Here is a 20,591-nt window from a genome sequence, read left to right as displayed (position 1 = left end):
AAGAATTATTGGATTTCTGTAAAAAAACATGCTGAAAACTGATTAATACACAAATGCAGAAGCTAATCATCAACTATAGGAAATGAAGTTTGATCTAGGGAAAAAAACAAGTAAAAATCTGAAGGAGCTCATTCAAGTCAAAAGATTTGATTTCATGACAGAATTTACACTTTTTTTTTACACACCCTTTTATCCGTAAATATTTCAAATTGGGTCAAATCATTTGGTTCAAGGTATTGTCAGAACTAGTTTGTTTACAGTGCAGAACCCAGCGTCAAACACTAGAGGGCCCCATCATCCCACTCTACACTCCATCCACACACCAGCAATCTAGGGCAGGTAATCTGAAAATGGACTCTCAAATTGATGGTTTATATAACAATCAATGTATTTAGCACCTAAGAGGATGGGCTGCAAATTTTAATTTGGTGAGGACACAATGGCTGATATTTCATTTGGAGGCAGTAATGAAGGAGCTGCCAAAGGAGAATGACTTAGTTTGCTGATGACTCAACAGGATACCACCGCCTCCTAAATGTTTGGGACTACCAGACGTCTGAGGCTGTATCCCAAACTGACCTGGCAACTGAAATCTTGGCCGGCCTTTCTGCAGGACACGCCAGTGTGTTTCTGGCTCAGTGTCGGAGAGTGAGAAAGGTGCACAAAGTATTGGAAAACAACAGCAAGAAAGATTATAGTTCGTTGTCAGCACTTAAACTGTAGTTGGCTTTGAATAAAGGGGACAGTTTTCCATTTGTTTTTTCCCTCTGAGAGACAGTTCAACTAACCAAATATCTGCTTTAAGTCTCTCCTGCTGTGTTTCAATGTCAGATAAAACAAGAATACAAATGTCTTTATCACTCACTGGTCATATACACAACATTAGGAAAGTAAGGGTTGCATCAGAGTTAAAATCTATGATTTCATACAAAGTCTTTAAGAAGACAATAGCAACATTGCCAGTTATTATCTCAGTACTTAGATGCAATGCCTGCTCTTAGTAAAGCATTTGATTGGCTGAGTAATGTCTTGTGTGACAATCTCTACCGTAAAGGCAAGAAAAGCAGCACTCTTTCAAATAGAAACGTATCTTATTTTACAGTACATAGATGGATCGATAGATGCTACTCAAAGCACTTTTATACCTCATGCCACCTACCCATGCATACCCATTCACACACTGATGTCAGAGTTAGATATGCGGTGACCATCAGAATGAACTAATCCCATTCATACACATGCACACGCCACCGACTAAGCAGAAGAAGCAATTGGGTGTTAGGTGTCTTGACCAAGGACACATTGGATATGTGGCTGCAGGACCTTCCGGTTGAGAGATGACCGACACTACCAACTGAGCCACAGTCAATCCTAGATATGAGATACATATGTGATAAAGAGACATGAAGTGAGTTGATAGATATGTGTTATATAAATATGAGTTAGATAGATATGAGTTAGATAGATATGTGTTAGATAGATATGTGTTATATAGATATGTGTTATATAGATATGAGTTAGATAGATATATGTGTTATATAGATATGTGTTAGATAGATATGAGTTATATAGATATGTGTTAGATAGATATGAGTTATATAGATATGTGTTGGATAATGTGTTAGATAGATATAAGTTATATAGATATGTGTTAGATATATATGTTATATAGATATGAGTTAGATAGATATGTGTTATATAGATATGAGTTAGATAGATATATGTGTTATATAGATATGTGTTATAGATATGTGTTATATAGATATGTGTTAGATATATATGTTATATAGATATGAGTTAGATAGATATGTGTTATATAGATATGAGTTAGATAGATATATGTGTTATATAGATATGTGTTATAGATATGTGTTATATAGATATGTGTTAGATATATATGTTATATAGATATGAGTTATATAGATATGTGTTATATAGATATGTGTTATATAGATATGTGTTGGATAATATGTGTTAGATAGATATAAGTTATATAGATATGTGTTAGATATATATGTTATATAGATATGAGTTAGATAGATATGTGTCAGTTTTATAGATATGAGTTGGTACGAGATATATGAGTTGGATAGATATAAAGTTAATTAGATAAATAGTTAATGAGCTCAGCCACCTCGACAGACACAGACATATATTGAGAGCTAGCTAACTAAACAGACAGACAACAAAGTGGTCAAAAAGGTAGTGGGCCTCTGACACAGAGGGACAGACACACACAAATATTTAGAGAACAGCAAAGAAAGTAGAAGCAGGCCGAGTCAGACTGAGACTAAAAACACTTAATTAAGACCAGCTGCTTCCTATGCACAGGCTGAATGGGATCAGAGTGAGCTTGAGCAGAGCAGAGCCCGATCGAGGCCATGTTAGTCATCATGTCTGATCATCTGCTGCAGAGGTCACTACACGCACACACACACACACTTCCTGCTTTAAATCAATCCCAGTGCAGCTGGGTCAGCCCTGGCTCTGAGTGTGGAGACATCCACATATCATTATGTTACATTCTGCAGCCGCAGCAGAGGAGGCACAGGGACTGGATGCCGCCCTCACTCTGCCAGAAATCCGTGGTCTCGTCAACCATCTTGGTTTTCCAAAAATACGGGTTGCCAGGGAGACGCGGAGCCACAGGCAGAGCAGGGAGGGCTGAATGACACAGTTGGTTTCCAGTTCTGTGAGATGATTACTGCTGCCTTTTTCCAACTGCCTGCCTACTCTAACAGTAGAATCTACTTTATTGATCCATTCAAACTTTCCTTTCTAGGCTGACGTAAATCAGTTTGAAAGCGTTTAACAAACACAGCGTGAACCTGCTGTAGATCCAATTATATAAAGTGTTATTGAATAAACACCTTTCTTTGGACAACAAACAGACATTGTTGTAATGAAGGTATTCAGTAATAGGGAGGTCTGCTCAAAGTGTAGCAGATGTAGCAGTGCAGTGGTACACAGGAGCACCTTTTTTTGAGCATCACATTTAGATGGAGTTTTTGTTATTTTGTAAATTGAGACACGATAGACACGTTAGATAAGACTCCTCGTGTCTGGTATGGTAGAGAATGTTAACAGTAAAACATAATGCTGACACCTCTATGTTGTCAGTCACTATTTTGGATATCTCAGAGATCTTTTTGACTTATTTTATTCAATTGGCGATTGAACCACCCTGCTTGGCCTACATGAAGGTACCTCTGGAGCGACACTTAAGTGAAGAATAATTTTTGGGCTTTTTGCCTTTGATTTGGTAGGAGGTGGATAGAGTAGGAAATCGGGAGAAGGTGAGGAATGACATGCAGGAAAAGAGCCGCAGGTCAGACTTTAACCCGGGCTGCCCGCTTGGAGGACTATCAGGTTCAGGACTATAACCGGGAGCGACCTAACCACTACTAGGCCATTTGCACCCTCAGTCATCATGGCCGCTCAAGAACTCCAATCTATTGGCATTCCAAAAAGCTGATGTTTTTGTTGTTTTTTTGATAATACCAGTGTTACGGTTTAAAAGTGACCATGTTAACTGGTGACTTTAGCTGTGGCTAATATAGTTACAACAGATGTTGAAAACGGAAACAGTCCTTAAGAATTCTGCTTTCTTTATTTGTAATTGTGATGACAAAAACACCAAATATGTCTTTCACAATGCAAACCACAACATTTTGCAGAAAGTTGCCATTTAACATGGTCACTTTTAAAACCAGAACACCGGTTAACGTTAGCGTTGTTTACTTAAGTTCGTTATTAATGGAATTAACTGATTAACTGCTAAAGAACTGTCTTTGTTAATGGATTAACAAGGTGCATACATACATAGCCTATATATTAATTCTGGATGGGCACCAATGAGAATTAATTATATTAGCTTCAATAAATGGAATCAACGATTGATAAATATTACTTAGAAGTTAAAGCAATACACAATTACAGATTAAAATACCGATCCTTTCTATACTTCTAAGGCATATTTCTATTTTTGACATGTCATCATTTTATGTGAGGTTTGCATGTACAGCAAATACAGATATGTGTGAACTATAGAGGGATAAGTATAAACCCTGTGATAATCGCACTTCATCCTCTTATTTTCATTCCAGTACAAACTGATATATCAGCGAATTGGAGGCCTCATTAAAACACACACAGATACTGTATACCTGAAATTCTGCTTGGCGCTGCATCGAGCACATACAGTAGTGAATCACTGCCCTCGTATGCTTATGCAGCGCACATGATTCACATTTTTCTGAGCAGTCAAGCTAAGAATATGCTAATTCACTTCTATTTTATGGCTCTTTGTTTCAACAAAACTGCTGTGGAGGCCACTGCTGCACTGATTCAGCATGCGTCATCGCCTGAGAGGTCAGCATCCCTCTGTGTCCGAGTAAGAAGTCTCGGCATTTATTGTACTTACTGCATGAAGTGAATCTTATTCTCAGTTCATACAGGATTCATGACACTAGACTGCAGCTCAAACTTTCCAGTATAGACTTGAGAAATCATAACTGAGTTCATTCAGAGTTCATTAATTCTTCAAACTGGGATTTTATCTTAAACCTTTATGAGTTTTTTTTTCATGTTAAGCTCCAATTTGGTTTTGGTTGCTTCTGCTCTCTATAAACGATCAAAAAACAATTTAATTCACATCGTGTTTTGTCAGAAAATCAAACTACATAAACAAGAAGCAGTAAAGCTGAAAACATTTCGAGGTAGTTTTACTAAATGACTCCTATTTAAACTCCTAAATCTCATCAGCCATTACAAAGCAATTCATCTTCCATTCATTCATATTTCATTCAAGCATCAGACCAGTCGTGCAAAGTCTGGAGCAGGAGGGAATGCCTACAGCCTGTCAATCACAAGTTGAACTATTTCTTTAAACAATATTGCAGGAGAAAAGTAAATACATGCACAAAAGCAACATCGAATAAACTGAACACTGAGACTGATAAAAACCTTATTAATTATTTTCTCTATAGTTTCATCTTTTATGATAAAAACCTCATTCCCTTGTTTTGAAAGGTCGCAATAAAAAAGTGTCTTTCCTCGTCACAAAAACAGAAGGATTGTTGAGTTTGACGCAACAGAAGAACTATCAAACAAACACAAACAGAGTTTACATTTAATAGACATAAAAGATTGTCTCACAGCAACATTTTCATCCCACAAACCATCAAGAAGGAAGTTACAGCAAAGGCACTTTCAAAGAGCAAAGCATTACCTCCAGTCCCGTGTTGCGTATCAGTTTAGGCGGCTCATCGTTGACTGGTATGACAGTCACTGCGATGGTGACAGGGAGGCTCTGGCGCTCAAGCTCATAAATGGAGGCAGAAAGTGTAAAGCTGTCCTCGGTGCTCTCGGTGCTGTCATGCATGTAGTAGATGCGTCCATGTTTCAGCTGAGGGAGACAGAAAAGATCCAGTTGTCACTCAGTTTGGAATCAGACCTGAGTCGGAGAAAACATCTTAAAATAGGTGAAAGTCTGGTTGAGCCTAAAAAAGGGTGACTACGTCTCCCATAATACCCACAAAGAACACTGCTTTGGAGAATCAATGAACACATCCTCCTCCCATAAGGATTATGGGAAACTCATATTCAAAACACATCCTCCAACTCAAATCCTTAATTTCCTAATTTGATTCACACATTTTGCTTCGTTAGTGTGATTTAACAAATCATGTGGGGTACTACTGAGCCTGTGAAGCAGTTTTATAATGTGTCTGTGGCTCTGGGGGACTCGATTATCCCACCTTTTTTGGAGACTACAGATTAATAGCAGACAGTCTGCATCACAAAGTGGAGTTTGAATCATGTTGGCGTTTTTTAAAAGACTGTAAGTATTTAAGAAAAAGATGTGGTTGGTTTGGACAAAGACCAATCCCGAGGACTGAAAAGCAAGAATGTATTTTTTGTCTGCTGCCTCCGTTATCCCTCAGCGTTTTAAAAATCTGAACCCTCATGAGTCCGCCAACTTTATGAAAAGCAGTAAATCTCTGGAGTTCCTGTTTGTATCCCCTTTTATCCAGTATCATCTCCGTTTGAAGTACATGACATGTACGTGATGAAGGCAAAAACTGGTTCGATCCAAGTTTAAATTTGTTTGATCTTTTGTAAGCTGAGGGGTTTCAAACTTCATGTGGGAGACAAAATCTATATATCTTATCTTGAATAACAATGTTGACCACAGAATTACTTAATATTATCATGACTTATGTGAGTATGTAGCAATAACAATAGTGTACTAAATCTGCTTGGACACAATATAATTCATCAGAAAGCTTTTCACACAAATAAATGTGCAATGACTAAGATGTTTCCAACATGTCTTTTTTCGGACTCTGGTTCTAAATCAATGACAGTTATTTAATGTTTTAATGGCCGAAAATTAGCCTAGCTTAGCATAAGGCCTTGCCTTTGATGGAACATTTTTGAATATGAATTAAAGTTTCTCTGTGTTTTTTAAGTAGATGAGAGAAAAATAGCATCCTGTTCAACTAGCCTTAATTATTCACTTGAGGCTGGGACACAATGTCATCATTACTGCAATCATCATCCTGGTTATGTGATACAATTATTAAATCACTGGTGCCAAGTATTGATATTATATAAAAAACAAGGCACTCCAAACATATTTCCCTGACTATTTGTCTCACCGCGTCACAACTTTACGCATATAACATGAATGAAGGTAACATTAACATACGTTAGTTGATAATAGAAGAAGTCGACAAAGGGATAAAAGACAAAAAGAAGACATCAGAAAGATGTTTGACTATGATGAAAAGAAGTTGAGGGAGGTAGTGTGGTAGAGGTGAAACTGACACCAAATTGCAAATGGCTGTTTAATAGATACGACCAAAACCTTTTAGGGGCATTTGATATGTCTCAGTTAATCAGATATCCTGATGTATCATTGTATGAACGTGTTGCATAGTGTAACCACATATCCTATCATATCGTACCTTATTGTGTCAAGTAACCCTAGCATTCCCAAACCCTACCAACCACCATGACTTCTGTTTTTCCAAACAGTGAATGTATAGAAAGTTCCTATATGAGGGCTTTAATCAGGTCTTAAAGTCTTGGAGCAGCACATCAACAAGGAGAATCCCCCGTGTGGGATGAAACCTTGAGGGTAACCAGATGCACAAAGACATCAGTCATGTAGTGTGTCAACTGAACTTGACGGAAAGCAGCACCTGCAGCCAACTCAGTTGACTTTCTGCAAACAGAAGAGGAATCTCAGCACCGAGCATCCTCTTATTCTTGTTTCTCACTCATGGACTCATATCTGGATTAAATAATCTGCCTATACCTAGCCTTATCCTCTGACACTCTTTGACACATTCACAGAGTTTCAGGTTTGGTCTCTGCAGAGAGGACAGTTGGAACTTTGTTTAGTCATAATCCAGTAAGCTCCTGCAATGAGAGGACGTGCTTCAGAGGGCAGGAAGTGCCAAATGGATCCCATATGACTGGCATCCTTCAAGAATAACAACCCCCATCATCATTACTGATCGGAGAAAGTCGGCGAGACAAATAGTCTGCTTGCTAGGACAATAAACAGTGGGTGGTTTTTGGACACATTGCCATTAGAGAAAGACTCATGCTTTTGTCAATATTTGAAAGTAGCTGAGTATTTATTTCATTTTCAGTTTTGATTGATGTAAAGTCTTAAGTCTATACTGTGTGCCTACTGGATTCTGGAAAAATTTGAAATTTAAACTGTAGGAGCTTGCGCAACTGGTTCCGAAAACATTTTGTACTTAAAAATAAAGTTGCCTGTGTGGACTTTAATAGGTTTCCACAGATGGACGACCTAATTGAGACCCTATGGAGGCGATTAAAGCAAAGGTGTATTCGAGCAAAGTGTTTCCCATTCCCCATTTTTCCTCAAGTTGGTTCCAAGTGAACATCACAAATGTTACTGAATGTCTTTGTGACTTAATTGTTCAAAGTCAGAATAAATCACAGTCAGCGTTGTGGTTACAGAATGCTTCACATTGTCTGACTCGGGGTTCAATGCTTATGTGACACATCTGGGCCACATAGAACGTACTTTGCATCAAATACTTGTGGTTGGGGTTCCTATAGATGTTTAGCATGGGAAACTCTCAGTGTCTCTCACTCAAAACCCAAATGTTACTGCAAGCTTGCATGACCTTGGTAAACCACCCCACAAGATGATTTTATTACCAAATTACTACACACTCCAATAAGTCCAGTGTCCCTTCCCAGGAGATGAAGGTGGGGTGGGGTGGGGGGTGGTGGGGGGGGCAGTAGTGCCCAGTAGTGCCTGAAACAGCATCAACCTTACGGAAAAGGCACTCCAATATCGTACAAAGAGTACAAATGTATCCCTCTCTCATTTTGGAACAATTATCATCTGGTTTAAATGATGCGCAGACCGAGGCTTGGAAATGTATTTTTCAATGTGGTATTCATTTGGGAGAACTGTTTCAACGTGAGGTTAACAGTACAAGATAACAGAAAAAGTACACCCAATGTACTAATAATAAAAAATCTCCAAGAGGCAGAATAAAAAAAAAGCTTTTTTCTCTCCTTGACATTTTCATAGTAACGGATGATGATATCTATGTTCATTTCTGCCTCCCCGCTACAGACCTAACCATTTCAATGCAGTAGAGCCATTCCAGTTCAATATGGGGATCTTTCAGAGACAGTATGAGCGATTCTGGCAGTCGCAAAGCGCGGGAGTTTCGTGTGCACTCACATATTATTACAGGAATATACCGTGCCAGTTTATTTTGGCTTCAGGCAGTCCGACGGCATAGTCAGATTTTCCACCATGGTTCAGCAAAGTCGAGAGGAGCAGTGGCAGGCCAGGGCTAGATGTAGGAGCTATAAGATACGCCTCTAACTACATCCACTAAACTATGTGGTCCTCTCAGAATGCATGAGGTTTTTCCACCGGTATCTACTCATGCATTTTTAATACTTTCCTAAAGCTGGGGCCCCTGAACCGCACGGAGGGAGACCAGATAACTGTGCTGCAGCAGATTCTCCCTCCTCTCTTTCTTGTTCAACACAACAAATCTAAAACAGCGCTGAGTAGAAACTGGGGAAAGTTCCATGATCAAGCTTTGTTCTTGTAATCATCTTCAACAACCACCATACTGTAGTTATGAAAAGAAGCTGTTATACTCCCCGGAGTTATTGAGATGTGGATCATTTATTTTGGGGGTGGGGGGTTCTGGAGAAGTTTTGGCTCCCAGAGTGACAAAAATAAAAGAATCTTTGTTCAAATGAGATTCAGGTGTGTTTTATTGACTCCTGAAAAAAATCATTCATGTAATTAATCTAATCCGCTAAAATGATATCTTAATATGTTAGTTACAGGGTCCAATAGCTTGGTGAAATTGGCAATACATGTGCTACACATATTGTTACCATTTTGTGCAGCAAATCATTTGGTAAATAAAAAACTTAACTTTGATTTTACAAGGTTCAAAAGTGACGCAATAACAATACCTGATTTGGAGTGGAAATACAAACACACTTAGAAAAAACAACATTAAAAGGTTATTCCATATTTGTTTTTAAACCGGGCCGTATATTGAAGCTATTTTGAAGTTAGTTTGGTGAATCAGCAAGGAATTAAATTGAACTGAATTCTTCAAGTAATCTCAGTGAATTTTAGGTCACAGAATTCTATATCAACTGCACACTTGCTACTTTTCTTTCAATTAAGGGATGATTTTTGGTGCTCTGAGTCAGCTTGCCTAATAAACGTTACTTAAACTATTGAACCGCAACGGATTCACAGAAACACATACCCCAAGGAAATTGAATGCTGTTTTTTATCCGTTTAGACTAAAGGCAGACATAAGGTCTCTTTAGAAATCTAACAATCTGCAGCTTCCAAAATAGTTAGAAACACTTTTCCTGCTGTCGGGATGCAATTTATTGATTGAAGCAGCACATTCACATGTTCAGAATTTCCTTGGCTACAAGAAATGTCAGTCATCAGTCAGTCGGGTTGTCATCAGTTTGTCGGTGGTCAGAAAAATGCGTAGATTGTGGCTGCTTTGGTGGTTGGATCTTGAAATGATTCGACAAATTTGGAAGAGTATCTTTCTAGTGTTACTGTTGGAATATGTAACTAAATATATAATTCATAGGTTTCTTTTGTTACATAGGTTTGTTTTTGTACGTACCTCTTCCCATCTAAAATAAGTCAGTTCGTCTCCATGCAGGTAGCGAATGTCGCCATGCTGTGGTGGCTCTTCCACAACAAATTCAACGTTTGCTGAGCTGTAGAAGGGGTGAGTGATGTTAACGATATCTTCGTTAATCACCCTGCTGAGGCCTTCCTTCACTGTAAAGTTGAAGGTCTGGATGGGGATGATACGGGGTATGATGTTCACAGAGATTTCCAGGTCTTCCACTGTAGTAAACCCATTGCTGACATCTACAGTGAAGGCATCATTGCCCTGAAAGAGATGGATGTTCAAATAAGTTAAGGAAATAAACCTTGTGCCTCATCAGAGGCTGAGGTCGTCTTTTGTCAGATTTTACTCTCAGTATGATTATGAGAGAGAGAGCAAGCTGCCACATCTGATTTACTACAACAGAATAAAGGGAAAGACAATAAACCTGGATTGATGCCGACACGTAGAAAATGCGCTCCTGATCAATGTCCTCCTGGGTGAAGGAGTGAATGTAGTTGAGGACAGGCGAGGTCGGGCTGTCTGAGCTGTTTGTCAGTTTGACCACATGGCCGAGATTAGGGGGGTCTTTTATGGTGAACACCATTTCTGTAGGCAGAATATCAGCTTGATCCACCTAAAAGGCAAAGGCACACAATGTCAATTCATTATTATTCATATTTCTCTATAATGCTCTATAAGGCTTGTTACATCAATATAATACTGTACAAAACACCAACTCTAAATGTGATTTTTTTTTAAGGAAAAGCCTTCATGTTGCTGTAATGCACAGATCTATGTGTAGCACAAAATGTTTAATACTTTGTCAGTTTCCAATACCACATGTTTTGTCAAAAACAAACTGCAGATCTTCCATAAATTTTTTAATCAAAAGCTGCATCTCTTGCTCTTACTGCATGCAGCAGAACTAAATTGCACAAATACTGTTCATGTGAAACTGTTTGGTATCAAAATGTTTCCAACAAATTTGTGCCATTAAGACAGTTTGGTAATAAAAAAAACATTTCCGGGCGTTTAGGACTTAGTATCATATCTAAGTAAAAAATCCTGGAATTGTAACAACCCTTGTGTAGTGAAATATCTCATCTTTTGGACTTATTAAAGCTACCACACAATGCAACATACATTCTACAATACCTGACTTTTTAAGGGAGGTGAATATATATAAACTGTTGTCATCCATTCATGAAACTCATCTAGGAAATACTGCAGGGGAACTACATGTGACATAAATAGCACATAGGTTTGCAACTGCTTGAGTGACAGTTCTGACAAAAAAAGCAAATAAGCTAATTGTGTTTTCGTTTTTGATATCAGCTGTGTTTCAAAGTTGAAGGTATTTTCTTTTCCACCAGAGTATCTAATTGAGACACTGTGAGTGTACCGTAAACACAAATACATCTTAACTTTTACAAATGTATTTTATTATTTTTAAAAGTTAAGATATACACACACAAATTATTTTCGATAGAAGGACAATTTAACTCGTTAATTGCGTTTAAGATGAAGTGCAGGCAGGCTTGTCTTATAAATTACAGCGGGCTTTAGGAAGCTCCTCGGGGGGATGCTTAGCACTCTGTTTTCCTCACTTAATAGACTGCAATTTAGTGTGTAAACTAGATTCAAAGCAGAAAGTGCATGTACAGTCATATTTAGCCCTGCTTTCATGTGGTTATTTTGTAGATTAGAGACTGGGCTCTGAAACAGGGCAGTATATGCTTGAATGAGTCATGTGAAAGTTCTATTTCATGAAGAGAAAACAAACTTGAAAAGACAAACAATGTACTGTCTCATAATCACTGCCACATTTTGTAAATACTCAATGCCATCTTGCCGATTAAAAGCAATTTCCGACTTCACTGTATATTTACATGTCAGGAATGAAAATAACTTTAAGAAGTGGGTGTGTTTCAACTGTAGCTCTGCATTATATAAAAATAATCTACCAATTAGTAAAAACATTTCGTTTTGCTAAGCACAGAATCAGTAAATTTACCTTGAGATAATTCTTATTGATGATGGTGTGCTCTCCCTCGAAGGAAATGATGACATTATTGGTTTTCACCTCAGGCTCAGAAAGGTAACCTTGCTTGAATATTTTAATCCTGAACGTGCCCTCTTCAGAATACCCTCTTGCCTGGACAGTGAAGCTGAATGAGTCCTTGGACCTCAGACTCTCGTAATTGTGCTCATATGACACAACTCCTTTTTTTAGATCCTCCTGGGTGAATGCTGAAGCCTCAATCCCACTCACAATAATCCTGCCGTCACTGGGTGGCGTTGTGACCTGGAACTTGATTTCAGTGTCGTCCCTGACGTCCATGTTTGTGTCAGCGCTCAACAGGGTGGTGTTAAGGGTCTTGGTGCTTCCATGATCAATGACAATGATTGTGTTGTTGACTACTCGCAGGTAGGGCTCACCTGCCTGTATCTGGAGCAGTGCGGTGGTCTTGTGGAAGCCATCTGACACCTGCAGTGAGAAGGTTTCCCGATCTGCTCCGTGGTGGATAAAGAGAACATTCTTGTCTCGCAGGTCAGCTTGTGTAAAACGAAACAGGGGCTGCGAAGGTTTAGATGTTGAGACAATGTTGCCTGAGAGTATTCCCTCGCGAGCATAGACAATTTGGGTGTCATTGAAACCCGAGTCGTCATCCTTGAACTGGATGACATCTGTTGTTAACAGACGCTGGCCATGGCGGGCTACATTGAAGACTTTATCGACAACCCTCACAGGTGTGTGCTCATTCTTCGACTGGATAGATATCCTGAAAATATCCGTCATTGTTACCTGATCATCTGAACCTTCTGTTTCTTGATCTACTACTGAAAAATAGAACTCATCCACACTTGTTTTGGATCCATCATGCTTGTATATAAGCCTGTCAAGCTCTAGGTCTTCAGTGCTGAATACCCTTATTGCTCCCTCAAATCTCGGCTGCCCGGGTGGGGAGTCTCTTATCAGTCGCCCATGCTTTGGCCCTTGTGTTAATGTGTACACAAAGTCTGCAGAACCCACAGAGTGCATCCAGAGATAGTTTTTGTTCAGAGTCTGCTCACCACCCTGCAAGACAATCAGCCTCTCGTTGGTCAAAGCAGGAGCATCTGTGTTGGCAATGATGTTAATTGGTAAGGTGTACAGAGGGGAGTACTGGTCATCAGCAAGGACTCTGAACTGGAACTGGTCAGTGCTATCCACAGCTCTTTGAACATGCACCCTGTAGGTAACAGCACTTTCTAAAATATCTTTCTGTGTGAAGGTGTCTCCCTCAGTCAACTCACTGTCTAGCAATTGTAGACTACCAAGAGTTGGAGGCTTGACAAGGATGTATTTTACACTTTCTGGAGCTGGGTTTTTCCCTGCTACCTCTGCTTGAAGCTCCGTAGGTCCAATTGTTTGCTCTTCACCAGCTTGTATCTCCAGTGCAACCATGTTTGAAACTTTCACTTGTGCAGGGATGATCTTGACTAAGAATGTGTTTTTTGGGAGGGAGAACTGACCCAAGTGGATGTCAAACTGAATCCGCTCCACCACAACATCTTCCTGATCACTGGAGTCTGTGCTGACATATCTAAGATGGGCTTGATCCAGATCAGATTGGTGGAAAGTTGTAACTTGCTTGTACATTCCCTCACTTGTCATTTTTTGTAGCTCTCCAAAAATCAGGGGTTGAGTGATGTTGTAAATTATGTCTCCGTTGCGAGGATGAGCAATGACGGCGAGTTGTTGAATACCAATGGACATATTGCTTCCTTGAGACAAGAGAAGGCCAGTGTTGGTGACAATAGTCATGTGTGGCTCTGTCAGGGACAACTTAAAAGACGTTGAATGGCTTACTGACTGTCCATCAGACACCTCCAAAGTCATTTCAGCCGCACCACCTCTGTGTACAAAATAGATATTTCCATCTTTCAACTCTCTGCAACTGAACTCCGAGATGCTTCTTCCTGGCTGCTGACTATTTTCTAAGTAACCAACTTCCGCGGCAAGCTCTGAGGTCACAGTTACTACTAAGTCATCACAGCGGGAGTCAGAATCTGTGATTTTGATAAGAGTGGGACTCAAACGTGTTCTGCCATTTTCTGTGATTGTGATTTCTCCTCCGCCAAGTTGTGGTATGTCATTAACTGGAAGAATTTCAACTGGTAGAACATACTCGCGAGGAGTTCTTAGACACTCTGGTAGGTAGCCGTTACTGGTGGCAACCACTTGTAGCGAGATTTGATCTGTGTTCCTTTCATTTCCATCATGCATATATTTAATTTTCTTGTTGACAATATCCAGAAGAGTGAACTTTCGTGTGCGTCTCGTGCTAGTGTTGATATCAACTATGCCGTACAAGGGATCATTTTGGAGAGTAAAAATGATATCAGACTGGCGCATTCCTGCAGCACTGAGGTCAAATGTGGGTTTAAGGTGGTTTATATCAAGAACACCATCCCCACTTTCTGGCACAAGCAATAGGGAAACATCCAGAAGTTTCCTTACATTTCTGAAAATCTCTGGCGTGTCATCTGTTGGGTAGCAATGCTGTTCGTTAAAGTCTATATCAACAAATCGAAAAAGAACAGGAGGAGACGTTGTAGTTGCGTCAACATCATCATAACTTGAGTAGTCATAGTCCTCTCCTTCACATTTAACATGGACATCTTTGGTCACCAACGCATCCTGCAGGCTTCTGTCTTTCTGGTTTACTTTAATTTCCCCCAGGCATCCTATGAAGGATTCAGCTGTCATCTCCTCCTCTACACGACTTAGGGAACCACTTTCACGAAAGACATCCTTCATTTTCCCCTGAACGCCTCCCAAATACAAGTTTCCAACCAAGTCCAACTTTTGCGTTGGGTCAAGAGGTAGGGAGGAAGACTGGCTGTCTACATTGAGGACAAAAGAATCCTGGCTGATCTGCACCTTTACTCTGTGCCACTGATCATCATCCAGCTGCACCTGGGTGTTTTCCAGGACCTCCATGCCATTGCCCAGGTCCAACATACCTCTGAGAAAGCCTTTTACAACACCGACAGCAATAAAGTCTGAATCTCGTCCAGGGTGGAAAACAAGCAGCGCATCCTCAATGGTGGTTTTCATTAGGACCTCTAAGACCCTTGGAGAGCTGCTGGCTCCGCTCCAGGTAGGGAAGGACATGAAGGAATCCGGAGTGCTAAAACTGGTTGCTTCCCCATCACCAGCTTCAAACTCACTGCTGCAGGCTTCCTTGGTATCATGGCACTGTTTAAATGCAGAGCTGAGAATATCAAATTGATGGGATACAAATTTGACCTGAGTCATGCAACCGCGAAAAGGGGGGATGGCGTTGCTGAGGTAGGAAGCATCCAGGTCTCCTGTTCCCCCAAGCCAAATGCCCAAGTCGATATTGAGCTGTTCCCCATCATTGTCCACTGGTACATATGTTGGGAAGAGCTCATCGATTGTCATGGTGAGCTTGCCATCTTGTAGTGAGAGTGACACTATGTGGTCAATAAGGTTGTTCAGTTGTACTCCTTGGGATGAAGTCAGTATAACCTCGCCAGCACCCATGTTCATCCGAGCCTATGGCAAAAAAAAGAGATTGTATTCAATATTAAATCCAACAAAAAACATATTGTAGATGTGTTATGTGACATCTGACTTTTAACAAGATAAAGTCCAATGACATGATTCTCACATACATGACTGATAAGGTAATTACTTTTTTCAGTATTTCTGCTCATTGTCAAGAAGACAATTGTCGGTAATATTTACCATTATTACATAATCTGGGATTTCACATGAAAACCCAAAAATATTTCCTTTTCTTGGTAATATACAGGAAGCACCATTATATCACACCTAATGCTAATTCAGCTGTTCTAAGAAGCTTTCAAGCCATTTATTTTTGAAAAAAGTAAAGTGTCTTATTCCAGTGACAATAAGAGAAGACGGCAAGAAAAAAAAACAACATTTTGGTTGTTTTCAGAGTGGCACCCATAAAATGTGTGACGTATATTTGTTTTTGACAGCTCCCAAAACTACATTTAAATTCACAAGTTTCACAACTTTGTGTACAGTATTATCTTCAAAACATGTATGATATATTTATAGCGAAGAGGCCCAAAAAGCCAGTACATTTTTTTTACGATGGGCTGGGGATTATAGTAGAGAGTGAATCAATACCTTTATTAGGGATGAGTACGAGTACTCGAGTACTCGCCGTTGACCCCATTATTCGAAAACTTCTTCCTTCTTTAATCAACTCACAATTAATCTGTGACATGGAAAGTTGTATGAAAGGCTCTTTTGGAAGCATTTTATTATTAACATCATCTGATCACTTCCGCTGGGAACAGTGACAGGAAATCAGATAACAAAATAGAAGTAGTCACTCTTGTCGTTGATGGTCTCATTTGCATTTGAAGGTCATATATAGACATCAAAACTCATCACAGGAGCTTCAGGTAACTTATTTGACATTGCTAACCAATGTTTTACCAAGTGAATAAATTATGCTGCTACATGCTCATGTAGTTCATTTTTTTTGAATACTTTGAAATTGTATAACATTTGTTATCCTACAGTGTCAAAGAATATTTAGACTATTGCAGACATTTAATGAACCATTCTGTACCTGTATTTTCCCGTTTTGGAGCTCAAGAAACAGGTAATCCTCCATTCCTGCAGCCAGTAACAGCAGCCCACTTCGCCGACTCGTCTTGATCTGTAGTGACAGCTGGAAAGTGGAGACATCTTGGACGGCCTGTAAACTGCAGTGGCTGTCCCCAAAGTAGGATTCTGTGAAGGGAGAAAATAGGACACAACGTATAAAGGTAAGATAGAGGCATCACATCAACCAAGAACACAAAAGGCATATGTAGAAGCAACTAGCTCTGATTTCCAAATCCACAGAAAAGGTTTTTTGGGCGATGCGCTTTCGAATAAAAAGTCAGATTTTGCATTCTTGTTGACAAAAAAAAATTGTTGCGCACTAGATGTGATAATATTTTTTGTGTGAATCTCTACCAAATTGCTGGATAGCAACTGTGTGAATTCTAGAGATAAGTTGGAGATACCAATTAGATGGAGTATTTTTCTGAATGTAACTTTATAGTTCAACTTGTTCTTGACTGATATCTATATTATTAAGTGCCACCCCAGCTGCTCCTGGCTGAAGAGGAGCTCCTCTGGCCTCAAAGGGATTCTCTCACTGAGACATCACTCATTACCCCTGCAGAGTTTTTTTTTCTGGGCATGTAGGGTCTTGGGGTGCAGGATTTCCCAGGCTTGAGCTGTCTCATTTCCAGTGATATGCTAATTCAGCCACCTGCCTCGGACTGTGCTCGCCGGGGTACTCGACAAAATGTAAACCAGGGGAGGAAGTCAATTATTTCCCAGCGCACATGCTCTGAAATTGAACTGGACCGCCTCCAAGACCCTGTTTCCTCACCATGTGTTTTCCATGGCTTTAGCCAAGAGATAGAAAACGGGGCTTTTCCATTAGCCACCCACCAGCCCTTGCAGATAATAGTTCAAGAGACAGGAACTCATCTGAGCACATTAAATTCTTCTGATCACACAATGCAGATGCTTTGAAATATTTGGGATAGAGAAGCAGATAGAGATGCTGCTGTGTCGAAGAGAACATTCCTACGAGTTCATGAGGATCAAAATATTCACTCAAATACAACAGAAGCATCCAGTAGCCCAGCAGGAAGGTAGGCTTGATGCTGCAAGGAAAAAAAATCTAACAAAATACCTTCTCAGGCAGTCAGAAAGAGAAGAGAGGAAAATACGACACTAAACAATCACATTGCTAAAAATGGAGAAAGTATTTTATAAACTCATTAAGAAGGTGTCTATGTACTGGAGGGTGTTTATTTGTGCCTTTAAAGGGCAGTGTGCGTCTGTGTTGCATCTTTATTAATGCCACGCTGCCAACTTCAAAACACTGAAGGGCACGTTTGTCCTTTGCTTTCTCATCCTGTAAATGAACCCCTCCACCTCAGATCCGCGACAAACACTGGAAATGTGAGCAAAGACAATCATTCGTGTCAGCAAGGACGAAAGCAAAGCTTTCTTTTGCCCGTGCACATGCTTTAGTGATTTCACAGAGAGGCATTTGCTTTCGGCTCCAAGGCTGCTCTGTCATGAACAAAGTCAGTGATGAACGGTCTTGGCACAGTGACAAATACAGAGACTCTCGATTATACACCGCTGCCCCCCCCCCCCCCCCCCCCCCCCACACACAAAAAAAACATGGCGTTAAAAAACGGCATGTTGATGTCTCTCAAAAACACACATCACAGGAAATAGTTTCTGACAAGAAGCACATGTATCATCTTGAACTTTATATTTCACATTAGAAACTGAAACATTTTGAGAGTGTGATCATTTCCAGGAATTTAAACTGAGAATGGAGCACAAAATGCAAATATCATTTAAGTGAATTAAATATAATTATCACAGTTACACATCATTCATTTTCAAAATGTCACTTTTCAGAGGCTATTGTCGTTAGCGGTTACTGACTATGCCTGAGGCTACTATGCTACGCAGTTCAGAGAGTTTCTGGTGCTAAGGTACTGCAAATGCAACAATAGCGCTAATTGTACAAGAGCCTTCAGGCTGAGACTGGAAAATGGGGGAACAGACTCCTTTCTTACAGGCAATTGCATTAACAAAGAAAAATCGCAATGAGCTCCATGGCTCTTAAACCCGGAGCTTTTGTTGGATTGTTCACTGAGCATGGGGATAAAAAGCTGAAGGAGAGAGCGATGCCAAGACAATTCTGCCTGGGGATTTTCTGGTTCGAATTCAGCTTTCTGCTGTTGCCTTCAGGAAGACAAGCACATTTTCTAATGATGCACACAATAGCTCTACTCTCTGCAGTGTACCTGGACCTGGAATTCATTAGTTCCCGGGCTAAACCAGTGAAGCTCAGGAGAAGAATGGGCTTCATGTAGGAAAGCACATTTTCACTGTGCTATCTGTTTAAATGCCCTGCTCTGTGACACTGCTTTTGTCTCCGCTCACTTGGCTTAAACCATCTCTGTGTTCACAACAGCTGACAGGTATGCAAACATGGACACAAATGAAGGGATTTGAAGAAGGTCTACTGTTTTCCACAACATAAAAGTCAGCTATATTCTCCATCTTCTAAGCTCTTAGGATTGGCTAGATGGGATCTTGCTGAAGGTTTTTTGCTGACAGGGCATCATTATCTGAAAAAGGATCATCCCTGCTCCTCAGGAGAGCTGTGAAGCTGCTGCCATACTTGGCGTCAGACTACGTGTGGACTTTATATCACCTAAGAGGACAGTCTGTGATCCCCCTTTAGCTACCACACCCCTCCTCACACTGCTTTTTTTGTGCGACAATCAGAATGCTGGTCTCAGGCCAATGCAGATGGCTATAATTTGATGAGTGACTGCGCTTGTATCCACAATGCTCTGAGGAAACCGAGTCTTCCTCTCTCTCACAGACGACTGAATGAATTACCCTGTTGTCTTTCCTTCCCTTTTCCACCTCCTCCCCCTCCTCCTCTTTGCCATCTTTCTTTGGTCTCAATCTAGAAACACATGCCCGGAAGAATATAGGGAAGAGAGACACGCTGACCACAAGTGCAGGAAGATTGGAGACACTCAGACGACTGTGTGTCCTGTGACTTGTCTGTGTTCGAGTCATGAGTCATTTCAGTCATATTCTAGGAGGATAAAGATGCACATGAATAGACTTTAGCCCTCGAAATGCCAACTTTTTTTATTTGTTAATTCAGTAGTGGTTGGTGCATGATTCTCCAGAAGGGTGCAATTTCTCACACATGGACTCACTTAGTTTGTTAGCTTGAAGCTAGTACAAGTTGTTAATTGGTAATAACGGGATAACAGAATTAGGATTGCCTATGGTGCCCTATGTACGGTGGCTATACTTCTCTTAGTGGGCGGCCGTGTTCAAGTCCGACCTGGGGCTACCTTTCCTGCTTGTCATTCCCCACTCTCTCCCAATTTCCTACTCTAAGACTACAAAGAACAATTGATGGCAGCGTTAAGTAAAATGTTTTAATTTGTCAAATTAGGAGATGCTAACTACTAGCCAATTTATAAGATACCATTCTATGTTTATTAGTCATTAAAATCCATACATAGGGGCCCGGTAGCCTAGTGGTTAGTGCGTGCACTCAATTGGAGGCTATGGTGCTCCAAGCGGGCAGCCCGGGTTCAAATACGAACTGTGGCTCCTTTTCTGCACCTCATTCCCCACTCTCTCTCTCTCCCTGATTTCTAACTCTACTCTACACTGTCCTATGTCACAATAAAGGCATACAAAGCCCCACAATAAACCTTGAAAAATACATAATTAAGCTAGCATGTGTCTAAGTACCTTTGATCAGAATTTGATCAGTAAAAACAAACGCAACAGCA

At 40.2% G+C, this 20,591-nt stretch overlaps 1 protein-coding gene across 1 annotated transcript in view; it reads right to left on the bottom strand.

Moving 5' to 3' along the window:
* cspg4 (chondroitin sulfate proteoglycan 4) overlaps positions 1–20,591 on the bottom strand; it is a 76,534-nt gene that overhangs the window by 15,251 nt on the left and 40,692 nt on the right. The window contains exons 2-6 of the mRNA XM_061035915.1: positions 16,802–16,965; positions 12,196–15,747; positions 10,627–10,815; positions 10,188–10,463; positions 5,231–5,407 (exon numbers count right to left, since the gene is read on the bottom strand). Of these exons, the coding sequence (XP_060891898.1) occupies positions 5,231–5,407; positions 10,188–10,463; positions 10,627–10,815; positions 12,196–15,747; positions 16,802–16,965 (4,358 nt within the window). The remainder of the gene's footprint in view (positions 1–5,230; positions 5,408–10,187; positions 10,464–10,626; positions 10,816–12,195; positions 15,748–16,801; positions 16,966–20,591) is intronic.

The sequence above is a fragment of the Labrus mixtus genome, chromosome 4 (assembly GCF_963584025.1).
Source record: "Labrus mixtus chromosome 4, fLabMix1.1, whole genome shotgun sequence".
Lineage (NCBI taxonomy): Eukaryota > Metazoa > Chordata > Actinopteri > Labriformes > Labridae > Labrus > Labrus mixtus.
The sequence above is the reverse complement of the archived record's forward strand: the minus strand, read 5'-3'. Positions and strand labels throughout refer to the sequence as shown.